Source organism: Carassius auratus, chromosome 16, assembly GCF_003368295.1.
Source record: "Carassius auratus strain Wakin chromosome 16, ASM336829v1, whole genome shotgun sequence".
Lineage (NCBI taxonomy): Eukaryota > Metazoa > Chordata > Actinopteri > Cypriniformes > Cyprinidae > Carassius > Carassius auratus.
Window position 1 is genome coordinate 10,272,575 of NC_039258.1, and position 12,906 is coordinate 10,285,480.

General features: G+C 38.5%; 1 protein-coding gene across 3 annotated transcripts in view; it reads left to right on the top strand.

Moving 5' to 3' along the window:
* The window catches only part of ldlrad4b (low density lipoprotein receptor class A domain containing 4b), a 53,104-nt gene that overhangs the window by 21,907 nt on the left and 18,291 nt on the right, over positions 1-12,906 (top strand). Inside the window, exon 1 of one of the 3 annotated variants that reach the window (XM_026283983.1) lies at positions 10,706-11,349. The exons of the other annotated variants lie outside the window; for them this stretch is intronic. Within the exon in view, the coding sequence (XP_026139768.1) occupies positions 11,280-11,349 (70 nt within the window). The 5' untranslated portion in view covers positions 10,706-11,279. Of the gene's footprint in view, positions 1-10,705; positions 11,350-12,906 lie in introns of those variants that run through there. 3 annotated transcript variants of the gene reach the window in all.

Below are 12,906 nucleotides of genomic sequence, written 5' to 3' on the forward strand. Positions count from 1 at the left end.
CAACTGTGACGACGAGGGCTTATCAGGATCAGCTAAACACTGGATTTTCAAAAGTATGTGAAATATAAAAAATTCTCTGCATAGAATCTTTTAAATATGTTCGAGAGTTTTGCACATGGGTCTGTTTTTGTGGCGATATTTCCACGCCCTGAAAAATTATGCTGAATAAAAACAAACTGTGATTGGTTGTTTGACGTGTCAGTCAAATGGCCTCATGGGGCGGGCCTTGGCCAATGAAAGCTGCCATAGATCTCAGACCTTCGGCCGTCAGTCTGAAGGTCTGGCTACCTGTTTTTCTGTCCTGGCTGTGTTGAAATCGGTCATCTGTTCTTGCCGTGTCATGCTCCCCTGTGTTCCCTCTGCTCTGAGGGGTGTCTTCAGTCAGAGCTGTTAGAGCCGTAAAGCTCATTTCCCCAACAGACAAACAGCCGCCATATACTGCTGGAGGGAGAGAGGAATGATGCTGATAGACGTTAGTGAAGACGAAATATGCTGAGAGCGAGACAGATTCGGAGGAAATGTTTAGAGTCTAATCGAGTTTGCCATCTCTCTGTCTACAGCAGGGCCAGACAGATTGATAATGAATATAGTCTAGACACCGTGCACAAAATACCCCCCCCCCCTCTCTCTCCAGCTCTCTGCCTCCACACATTGAATGGTTGTGGTCAGGACTGTCAGACAGCCTCTGCAGAGAAGGAGGGAGTGAGAGAGGGTGTTTATCGAAGAGTATGATGAAAAGCTTTGCAGGGTTTACGTGTGTGCGGAAATGATCTTCTTTTGTCAGTGGTTTGCATTTATTGGCTTCAGGTGTGTGGGAGTCAGTCTGCACAAGTATCAGGGTAAAGCTTGTTCATGAATTTGTCATTTTATTTATTTTGTCTTAAGGTACACCTAGGTTAGGGAAAAAGTTTAAAGACCATTTTTCACAGTCTTGCCTACCGTTTAAACAATCTGTGTACTCATGCTTTGCCTTTAACACCAATAATAAATCACTAATAACTACTAATAATAAGGGCAGTAGTCATTGTTGTTGGTGTTAGTGTTAATAATACTGTATTATTTTTGTTATTATTATTATTATCAGTATTATTATTAGTAGTATTGGTTACACTTTATTATATGGTGTCCTTGTTACAGTGTAGTTACACATTTAAGGACTGAGCAATATGAATTAACTACATGCACTTACGACATGGTTAGGATTAGGATTAGGGTTTGGCTTGGAGTTACTTGCATGTAATTATTTATCATTTCTTGTTATTATAATAGCAAGTACATGTAGTGTGTAACAAGTACACCTTTAAATAAAGTGTTATTGTATTATTACAAACAATAGGTTAAAAAAGTAAAGTAAAAATGCTTATTTATGAACATGGTTATTTAAATTGAATATTTAAACACTTTCCATTTTGTGAATAATTTAATGATAGTTTTATTTTCTAACCAATATTTCTTTAACAAAATTTGCTAATCAACTGATCAAATTTAGTAATAAGCCTTTTTTGCAAATCAGCACAATTATTTTTTTCAAGATGCAGGAAAATTCAATAATAGCTGTTGTTTTTAATAACAGTTTTAGTAGTAACTGTTGAATAATAATAGCGGTTTATCATTAAAAAAACTGTTATTCACTATAAATCAATAATTCACTATAATAAATCACAATTACCATAACTACTATAACTATTAGTTATTGTTTTTGGCTACTAAGTATTGTTATTTGGCTATCATATTATAAAGTTTGAAAAATGCTTACAGAAAGGAAAGATTTTGTAAATAATATTGAGATGGTTTTAAATTTTGAGTCAAATTTTCTGGAGAATCAGCTAAGGTACTCAGTAATTTTCTTTAAGATGAGAGACAGAGAAATGTGTGTTTTAGTAGATGCAGTGTGAAAGAGATGCCGTGCCAGTTCGTTCAAGTCACAGATCAGCCGTTTTCTGTCTGTATTTGCAGGAATCGCACTAAGAGTGAATCTGATTAAACATGACAGATTTCCACACCTTACCCCCACAGAGGAAACCACACTGAGGATCATCTTACCTTACATACACTCTAGCTTTTACTGCGATGAGCACGTTTACCACAAAACCGATACGTTTGCCCTTTCCCGGCATTGATTCCCAGCATACAGCTCGGCTGGCAGAACTTTGCTGTAAAAACCAACAACAAACTTTCTCAGACATAAAACTACAAACGTTTATTCACTCTGCATAAAAGCTCGGGGTACTCTCTGTCCTCTTTGAAGGCGGCACGGTAGCGGCACGCTTTGAAGAGTATGTAAATCAGCCTCTTCAACAGTTTGCGTGTTTGTTAATGGCTCCCCTCTCCAGTGCGTGTGTGTGTATGTGTGTGTGTGTGAGTGAGAAGAGTTTCTCGAGAGCTACAGACAAGCTGAAGTTTTCCAGCATTGGATGTTCATAGACACCATCCAACTCGCACTGGACCAACAAGTCCTACTTTGATGTCTGTCAGGGGACGAGCGTCTATAGAACTCTCCCTCATACTCACTTTCTCCTCACGTTTCTCCTCTCCATTTTTAAAACGGGTTGATGGGGGTCAGAGGCCGCCGAGGTCACGTTTCGATCCTTGTCTGAAGTGAAGAGCTCAACAATCAGTTTGTTTGAGTTTAGGATTTTCATCACTAATCTCCATCATCTCTCATGCTAATCTGGGCCGACCACAGCGGGCTGCATTTTCATGCTAAGGGGTTCATTACCAAACCGACGTCATGTCTTCTGTATGCAATCTGTGTCGCTTGGAGGGAGGGCAAGTCCCAGATGAAGCGTTTGAACTTCTTGAAGAGAGAGAGAGGGAGAGAGGGAAGTGCCCGATAATAGAATTGTTTGGCTTACAGGAATGTCCGACTGTAAAAGAGACTTGAATGAAGTTTGGAGGGACTTAATCAGGGTTTTAATGACAGATGATAAAGACGGCGTGAATGAGACACTTGTTTGGTATTTGATGTCTTGGAGCCGGTTTGAAGAGCCGGTTTTCGCTTTGTTTGCGCTCACTTTGATTCGCGTTATTTGACTTTTCGCAATATTCTGGATAAATGAAAGCAATTTATCTCTGAAGATGTTTCTTAGATTTGCACTTTAACGAACCGACAGGCTGAGCACCTGTGCGATTAAATTCGCCGCGCACTCTATAGCGACTGTTGTGATTTTGTTTTTGGTTGTAAATGGCTCTTTTTTTTATTTTTTTTCAAAGCTTTCCGATGAATACGAATACTGTCAGTCCGAAAAGAGAAATCTCTGATTCCTTCATTCTTTCCTTTCTCTTTTCTTTCCACCACTCACTCGCTCGCTCTTTCCCCCAGGTCCTTTGATCCACATCCCACACACGTCGCTGCATTAGCCGGGCTGTTTTTCAGGGCGAGGGCCGTGTGGTTCTGTATTCGTTGGCTGTCAACAACATCAGTACTGATGGGTTTCAGACAGCGTCACCTCACGCAGGCTCACAGTGGATTCTGGGATTGTTTATCGTGGCTGAGCTGGAGGTCTGTCGGGCACTATTCTTCTACATTCACTCATTTACTCGCTGCATTCATTCAGTCATTTTGTGCCGTGAACCACCCAGAATGATGGAATCCCTCGGTCTCTCTCGGTGGCCTTCGTCCCTCCCTCGTTTCTCTTTATCTGTTACCTAAGTACATTTGACCCTGTGTGTGAGTGTGTTGAGAGAGTAATGATGCAGCTGGGGCCTTTAAAGATTGGGAAACTGACAGCTCTCCTCCTTCACTTTCATTCGCTCGCCTCAAAGAACGATAGATGGGGAGTGAAAAAACAAGAGGAGAAAAAGAGGCAGTGCAATAAATGGAGACGTCTTAAATGGCAAGTTGCTCGGGAATCCAATCAAGTTTGGTTCAAAGACCAAAGCAAAAACAATGAGAGACGCAAGAAAGCGAGTGAGGCAGAGAAAGAAAGGAGCTTTATATTAAGTGAATTGTTTGTGCTTAATAGCCAAATCTGAATTAAGATCTGTATAGATGAAATTACTGTTTACAAACAAATACTCTGTAGAAACTCGTCCAGCACCAATTTTATATTAGCACTTAATTCAGCGCTTGAGTTTAAAAGAACCTAAAAGTGCTGCATATGGAGTTGAAGTATCCAAAGTTTCCAAAAGACAAACTTTCCTTGTTGACATCACAATAATTTCAACTTCAGGATCTAAATCCTAATGGATTGAATGGCCTTCACTCTAGCCAATCAGAGTGCTGATGATGTAGGCTTGACAAAATTCAGGAGTTCAAATGGATGGCAATGTACTTAAATAAAATTATAAACTAGCTCCTACAGAGAAAGATAATCTAGTTTTTATCGATAAACACTACTTTCTATACTTATTCAGAGTGTTTTTTTTCTTCTAAAGGCCAAGGCTTGTACTAATGTTTTTAATGCCTTTATAGCAGTTCGCTGCTCAACCTAAATGGCTGTATTCACAAAATGATATGACAAATCTCGCTATGTTGTTGTTTTTTTATCATTTGCCCTCCCGCACCCAAAATGTTTGCCCATTTTTAAACCATTTTTAAATGAGTTGGAATGCAAATGAGAAATCTTTCTCATTCTTTCTTCCAACCCGTTGTGTTTTTGTTCCCCTGAGGTGTTCATTTCTCACAAATATCGTCTCCTCTCTCTCCCCTCTGTGAATAAAAACTTTCATACCGAGACATCCTATTAGCTCATTTCCAGTTTACCCATAATGTCTCGTAATGTGTTTTTATGTCATATCAGTCATGGCTGTATGGATGAAATTCAGACCCTAAACTCATTCACTCTCTGATTGCAGGATGTCAGGTCGCATTGTTGCTTGAAGATGCATGAATGGAATAAATTAATTCTTAGTGTGTGTGTGTGTGTGTGTGTGTGTGTGTGTGTATGAAGGAGAGAGAATGAAACATGAGAAGAATGTATCCTGCTGAGGTGCTGTTTAGTTTCTGCTCTGTTTTTAATGGCTCTTTGTTTGTTAAAAACATCATGCCAGAAAAGTGAGTTGCAGTCTGTCTTTTTTCCATTATGTCTGTGTATGTGTATGGATGAATTACAGCAAAGCACTTGTACTCCCAAATTTTTTATATGCGTATTGCGTACTTGCTTTATAGTTACACAAGTGCAAAAGTATTATCCAACATTAAGGCTGAGGATTGATTTCCTCTTTCAAACCGATCCTGGATTTAATTCAGTTCCAGTTTGATTTGATTCTGTTCAGACAATTTAAGGAACCATATAGCAATCACTAGGGATGTAACAATTCACTCAAGTCGTGATTTGATTTGATTCACGACAAATTATGAATTAAATGTGTCCTTTTATTATTGCTTGTACAAAATGCTGCATGTTTCTTTGTGAAAATGAAATCTAGCTATAATAATATACTAATATAGCCCTTTTGTTGGTTCTGATTGCTTGTATTGTCCTCATTTGTAAGACGCTTTGGATAAAAGTGAAAATTTAAAAAGTATTGTAATCATGATCCAAACAAAGATGCTACATACATGCAACATGAGCAGTTATTTTTATTTAAATTGTATAATTTCGCAATAATGGTTTTTGACTTCAGTTTTGTGAAACTATACATAAAAATATCTGCAGGAGATGCCGATTCACTCTCTACCAGCAGGTGGCACTTAAAGTGCTTCCTTGGTTTCTGTTGTAAACGAAGCAGCACAGCACCTAAGAACTTGAATATGCATTATAAAGGGTCAAGACGAAAGGAAAAATACAATCTAAACTTTTCTAAAGACCATAAGTTCCCCTCAGATGTGCATTCATATAAACTCCTACCCCTAAATGAATTGTGATTTGTTTAACATCTCGACCGATTTGAATCGTCACATATTTGGTTTGCAGTTAATCGTTACATCCCTAGCAATCACCCACGTCGCCCTAGCATTGTTGCGCTTATGCATGGACATCACCTCACAAAAATCTATTCGACTTCAGTTATGGATAACCACTGAAATAGTCATAATTTAGAATAGCTTTAATTTTGTAGTTGTTATGATAGAAGCAGTGAATGTGTGTGTTGGTCTCTTTTTTTTCTGGGTTAGAGCTTTGAAGTTCCGGGTCAGCTGAGCTCGAGTCAGATGTGCCACTTTCTCTCCCTGGTGACCTATACGAATGAGGTGTGTCGTGGCAAACACTTTTTAAGCCAGTCTGCTGTGCTCTCAGCCTTGTGTTCAGTTTTTGGGAAACTGGGGGTGGTGATTGGCTGGAGGTTGAACATGTGACTCAGGGGAGTGGAGTGAAAATATGAGGGCCCTGATGTAAACATCACTTCCTCCAAGCGGGAAGGTTATTAACTCTTTTGGGAGTTAAGTTGACGTGAAAGGGATATAGTTTCAGCTTTGACTTACAGTATAGAGACAACACACTCTCCACTCAGATATAAAAAGAAGACTTTTGATGGTCATAATCATTGTTTACTTTGAAACCATTTATGTTCTTGTGAGGAAATATAAGCATGAATATGTTAAGAGGTGGATTATTGAAAAGATTGTGTTTTAAAGATGAATATAAGTCTTATGGTTTTAGATGGCAATGAGGGTAATTGATCACAGATTTGTTTTTAAAGTTAAAACCATAAAAAGTGATCCATAGACTTATATTAAAGGGTTAGTTCAACCAAACGTCACACAAAAAATTGCTGATGCTGAGAAGCCAAATCAGTTTAACACAGATCGCTGTCTGCTAAATCGGGACCAACTGAATGAGTGTGTGATTCAGTCTGCAGTAGAGAGCTAAAAATCACTTTATTATTAAAGAAAAGATTAAACCATTTTGTCAGCTCATGGTTTGCCCTTAGGCCCAGATCTGTTTCAGTTTAGAGGCTCCGAGGTTTGAAACAGGAAATGAATTAAGCTTAACGTCATGGTGACGGTGTATACATAATATTGTATTATGAGTTGTACATCACTGCTTTTGGTGAATTAAAGACATAGTTTACTCCTATAATAATTGTCGTCATTTATTAAGGTTGCAGAATAATATTATTTTTATTATTATTGATTTAATTCAATATATGCGCTGTATGTTTCAGAGTGACCATGAAGTGACATGCAAGCCGCTCAAGATCCAGTGTTTTCAGTGTCTTAGAGTTAATGATGTTCCATACAAAAACATATCTGCATCTGATCTGAGTTAGGATTACTTATGATGTGCATTTGGGAATGCAATATGCGCCAACCGACTTGTAATGAGAAGCACTTATAAACTGGCTGATGTAAACCGAAGAGAAACTTTAAGGGATCCCTACGCTGGTCCACCAAAAAGCTGAAGGGTTTAATGTTTGAGAATTAATAAAGTAATTTAAAAAATAAATTAATATTGTTCTTTTTCTTAAAAGTCTTTTATTACATTAAAAAAATATTACATATGTTTTTTTATTTAATAATAAATTTACTTTTATTATTATTATTATTATTATTATTATTATTATTGTTATATATCATTATTGTTGTTATATATCATTATTGTTATATATCATTGTTTGTTATTATTAAATAGTGCAGCCCTAAAACAAGCAAAACTAGAGCTTTTTAAAATCGTTTTTTATCTGAAAAATTCATTAGATTTAGAATTTAATTTTGCAAGCCTTTAATTTACTCTTCTCATGCCATTCCAAACTCATTGGTTTCCTCTTCCTACAGAACACAAATGGAGAAGTTTAGCTGAATATCCAAACTCTTCTCTTCAATACACAGTGAAGGTGAAGGAGTTCAGTGGCTCCTAAAAGGTCAAAAAGTGCAATGAAATCTCCATAACGATACTCCATATTGACTTGTGCACTAAACTTCTAAAGCTATACACTTACTCTTTGGTCCTAGACAAAGACATTATTCATGGAAAATCTTGCTGGATGGGTTTTGGCCCTCAGTCATTATCACTGCATAGAAATGAGAAGCTTAGTCTGCTATAAACATGTTTTTTTTTTTCACTAACACAAAAAAAGAAAGTCACAGGGGTTTCGAAAGACATGAGGATAAGTAATTATGACTAATTAAAACATTTTGGGTAGAGAACGATACCTTTAAATATTTAGAGCTACACCTTCAACCTGGATTTCTCTTGTGAAAACAAACCCAGGCCTTCATCACATTTCTAGTGCTCACTTGAACACATGTGCTGTTACTGCTCTTTGTTTCTATGTGCTTGGATTTTTTATTTATTTCCTACTTATAAAATTCCCCAACAGGGACACATCAAACCCCCAGGTTAGCTTCTCCTGTTTGTAAACACGCAAAGATGTCAACTGGACATATGGAGTGCTGTTATTATTTAATGAGGTTTTTATAGTATTTTGCTGTGACTGGGAGTCAGAACTGACAGCCTGCTGGGCAGTGGCCCACTTCGCGAAACACCCGGTTATTTGTCACCGAGATCTTCCGCTTTGATGACTGTTTGCAGTCTCTGCGTCTGTATTACCGAGGAGATGATGTGTCATAAAGGGGGTCCGAGAGTACGCAGGTGTTGTCCGCAAGGCCGTATGGCAGCGTCCGGGGAAGGAAGTGCTGCCATGTGGCTCGTTAGCAAAATGCTAATTACGTTGTCAGCATCATTAAGAGTCACAACAGCAGCCATTTTGGGAGTTTCAGCGCCTGCTGTTCTTCCTGTTGTGCCCCTGTGTGTGCGCCAGTGCAGGAGGCTGGCATTAAACCTAGACATTACCTCACTCCTGGGCAGACGACCCATTACGATGCTCAGCAGGCTGCAGGAGAGAGGTGAAAAAAAACTCAGTACCTGATGATTATATATATAATACACATATATATATATATATATAATATATGTACACACACACACTGCAGTGCACCACATCTGCAGGCGGCCCATCTTGGCTTTGCAGATAGCAATCCCCGGTCATAAACTCACTCGCACAAGAAGACAATTTCCCCTTCCTCGCCGTCTCACACGCCACGTCCTGCAGGGATTTGTGCGAATATCACAGAACGCAGGTTGCAGATGGAAGTGTCTCTGCGACGGCTGCCATTTTTATTCTTGCAGTTATATTACAGGTTATAATTGGAATGTTTTCACATGTCTGCATCTCGCTCTTTCACAGGATTTTCCCCTCTGTCGTCCGACCGGGTTGCACAATTTTATAGCTGCCACATGGGCATGGGATGGGTTGTGAAAAAAGAAAAAAAAAGAAACCTGTCATCAAGTGAAGCTCACCGTGTAATTTAGTCCTTTCTGTAATCTGGAAAACAGCACTGGTATTTTGAGGATGTAGTCATCAACTATTTGTTGGACACGTTGTTTGGTCTTGTAAAGTTTCCTTTTTGTTATGAACATCAGGTAAACCATCAGGCTACAAACTCTTCAAGGGGTAGGATTATAATCTTTGTTAGCCACGGCTATCTCTATTAGCATAACAGTGTCTACTAACATAAACTACTTAAAATGTTCTTGTTATATTATGTTGCTGTTGATTTTAAGCTGAATAAAAAACAGGGGTCTTCAATGGGGTCTGCGACCCCCTAGGGGGTCCGAGGTGGTACTGCAGGGGGCCTGCTGAATTTTGACTTTTTCATGACAAACTATTTTTTGTAGGTAAATTATGAATACATGTCAGTTGTTGTTTTTTTTGTTTTTTTTAAGTTATGTTAACTTTGACAAAAGCTGCATTTAAGAATTTTTCATTGTCCATCCCAAATTAAAATGAAGTCAGATCAAAATGGAATGTGTTGACTGTAAACTGTACATCAATAATGACTGTTTTAATAGATTTGCAGGCAAAATGCCATGATTAAGGATTCAAATAATACAGTTCATGTCATTATTATGAACCAGACTTAAAATATGGTGCTTAATTTTAGCTGGGGGTTGAGTCCCTGCTTCATCTGAAAAATAAAACGGCTGAAAATGTTGAAGAGCTCTGCTGTATGGATAGATTTTTGGATAAGCGGTGGTGGTGCTGTTCATCAGAAAGCTTCTGTTTGGTTTAATTTTATTTCATTATAAAAAAATGTAATCCGTTTCTTCACTTTGTTGAATGTTCTTTTTTTTTTTTTGGTTAGATGTTAAGATGTAGAGAAAGATATGGTCTGGTAGTTTACAGTATATAGTGGCAGGTCTTGCTTACCTCAAAAGCAGCCCCATAAGCATTAGCATGCTGGGAGAATCCACCTCATTGCCCCAGAGACTTCCTCCTCAGACAGCCATTCAAATTCAGACTTGACCCCTAAACCCCCGTCTCTGTCTCTCCCCCATGTCTGCTTTACCGGGGGGATGTGTCTGTCTGCATATGTGTGTAGAGATCGACTCGACTCGACTTCCAGACTAGACCTCAGACAGATAAATGTCATTTTATTCCCCTGAGGGCTGAATTGCTAACTAGGGGAGAGATTTAAGTTAAACGTTAATTTTAACATCCCTAACATGGCCAATCTGTGGAAAAAAAGAAGTCTTATTTTTATTTATTATTATTTTTTTATTTTTTTTATGCAATTTATATATATAAGTATGACAAAAATATTTTTAAATATATTATTTAAAATATATTATTATTATATATTTATTTTTATATATATTTTAATGTAGATTAAGTTAGTACCAAGACTAAAAGTAGAATATTATTGCATGAATGGTTATTTATATGTTGCTTATTTATTTATTTTATATGGGAATAAAAAGTCTATGCATTTCTCTGAATTACAGACGATTTAGCACCTCTTCCTCCCCTTTGGCCCAGAGTGGATTCAAGTATATTGCCTTGCTTCACAATAAAAGCCCATATAGCTGCCAGGTTATTTATAGACAGACTGTAGGGGCTGTAGTTGGACGGAGGGGGGCTGTAGTTCTGGACACATGTGCTCTGTGTCACCAGACAGCGGGGTCACCCCAAGGTCAGCCCCCTACAATGCTTGCCTTGACTGCTTGTGTCTGGCATTAATGGGGAGGTGTGACACTAGACACTTGAGCGCTGCGCTCGACCACCCCCTCTCAGCCGGTCACCGACAGACCAGCCGTGCGTGCGAGTAGACTCTTGCAGAGTGTGGGGGTGTGCAGGAGGGGGTGGAGAGAAGCTCCGTCGGCTTGATCTCACAAACACTCAGATTTTTGTGTTCAACCGGAGGGGTCAGAAAAAGAGATATAGAGCAGACGAGTTCAGTTTAGTAAGTCAGAACGAAATGAAGCGGTTACCCGAGAGCATGTAGTGAAAAAACAGCATGTCAAGGCAGTTGCCGAAGGCTTTCAGTCTCCGCGTGAGCTGTTTGACGTGCGCACACCGGCTGGCTTGTGCACCGGTTGAAGTCTCCCTCGTACTCCATGCGAAACCTCACCGCACCGGATGGCTCCAACATCACATGCGGATCCCAACTCCAGGGAATGGAGATTTGTGAGTCTTTTACTTTTTTCCCCCCCTTTGTGGTTAATTATGTCTGAGCTCTTTTGCTTTTTGACGTCTGTGAATGTGACTCGAGCTAGAGCGGGTAGTTTAACTCAGTGTGTTTTATTTAATTCCGCCTGCAGTCTTGTCTGGCTGTCAGCTCTTATCAGCTGCTTCACGCGCGTAATGTTTCCGTAAATGTCTGATCTCGGCTCTCCGCCGTCTCCGCAATCTGTCTCTGAATGCGTCTGGTAGTACAAACCCAGCAGACAGTGTTTTAACTCCAGTCTGGAGTAAATGTCTCCTGCCTTCCGGACTTTATCAACAAAGTGCCCACAAGACAACTGTCTAGGGGTTGCGTGCAAGCATTTATGGATCGATAGAGACATTTGTTTGTACTGACAGCTATGTAATGTAATGTAATGCAATGTAATGACATACATTTCTTTAATTGAAAAGTTAAGTTAGATTTTTCTAGTGTTGCCTCTTATTTTGTTCGAGCTATTGACTAATTCTATTATTAAGAGTATAAATTGTCATCTTGAACTCATTGTAAGAAGTTTCAAACCTTATTTACTGTTAACTTTATTTGTTAAACATTGTTAAAATTTTGATCGTTATGATCAAAAAATTTATAGTTTTATTCAAGGATGCTTAAACTTGAGCAATCAAGACATTCATAATGTCAAAGAACAAATTCATTTCAAATAAATTCAGTCCTTTGCTGTACATCAAAGAATCCTGAAACAAATGTGTGTCAGTTTCCACAGCACTGATTTTAACATTGATAATTATAAGAAAAATTACTTGAGCACCAAATCTGCATATTAGAACCATTTCTGAAGGGTCATGTGACACTAAAATTGAAGACTGCTGTCACAGGAACAAATTACACTTCAAAATGTAAACCTGTTCTTTTAACTTCTCCATATTACTGTTTTACTTGTATTTTTGATGCAGCCTTAAAAATTATTTCAAAAACATTTTTTTGTCTTCATTTGAACAGTTAAAAGGTTGGTGCTTTGGCCAATAACTATGTTTACCATAGTAAGTGATACTTGTTTACCAGTGAAAACTCCCTTCGTCTGGAAAGCCTTGGCAACAAAAGCATGTTTGGATCTAGAATTTGATATTAAATTAAGATTTGGCTGAAGCATCGTGTAATATCATTAGTAGTTCTGTTCATCCGTCCGTCTGTCTAGATATGATGTTGGTGTTGTGTTGTGTTGTGGTGTTCGCTTTGTGCTGTTTGCTGCTCTGGCTGGCCTGTCAGTGATGGTTCTGTAAACACAGACTCTTTCTCTGTTCTTGGAGTGAGAAGTTCATATTCTGTCTGGATCATAAATAATGAATTTAGTTCTGGGGAATTCCCACACAGTAGGTAGAAAAGGCCTTTCAGTAGTTTCTCCTGCCTCTCACAGAGACTCTTCACATATGCTTCTGCTAAACATGAACATATGTTGTTGAATGATTCTTTGAATTCTGCAGCATTTTGAGTACTTCACAGACATCTACATGCACCTAAAAACATGGCAAAAGGTGCAGCTCTGATGGGATAATAATATA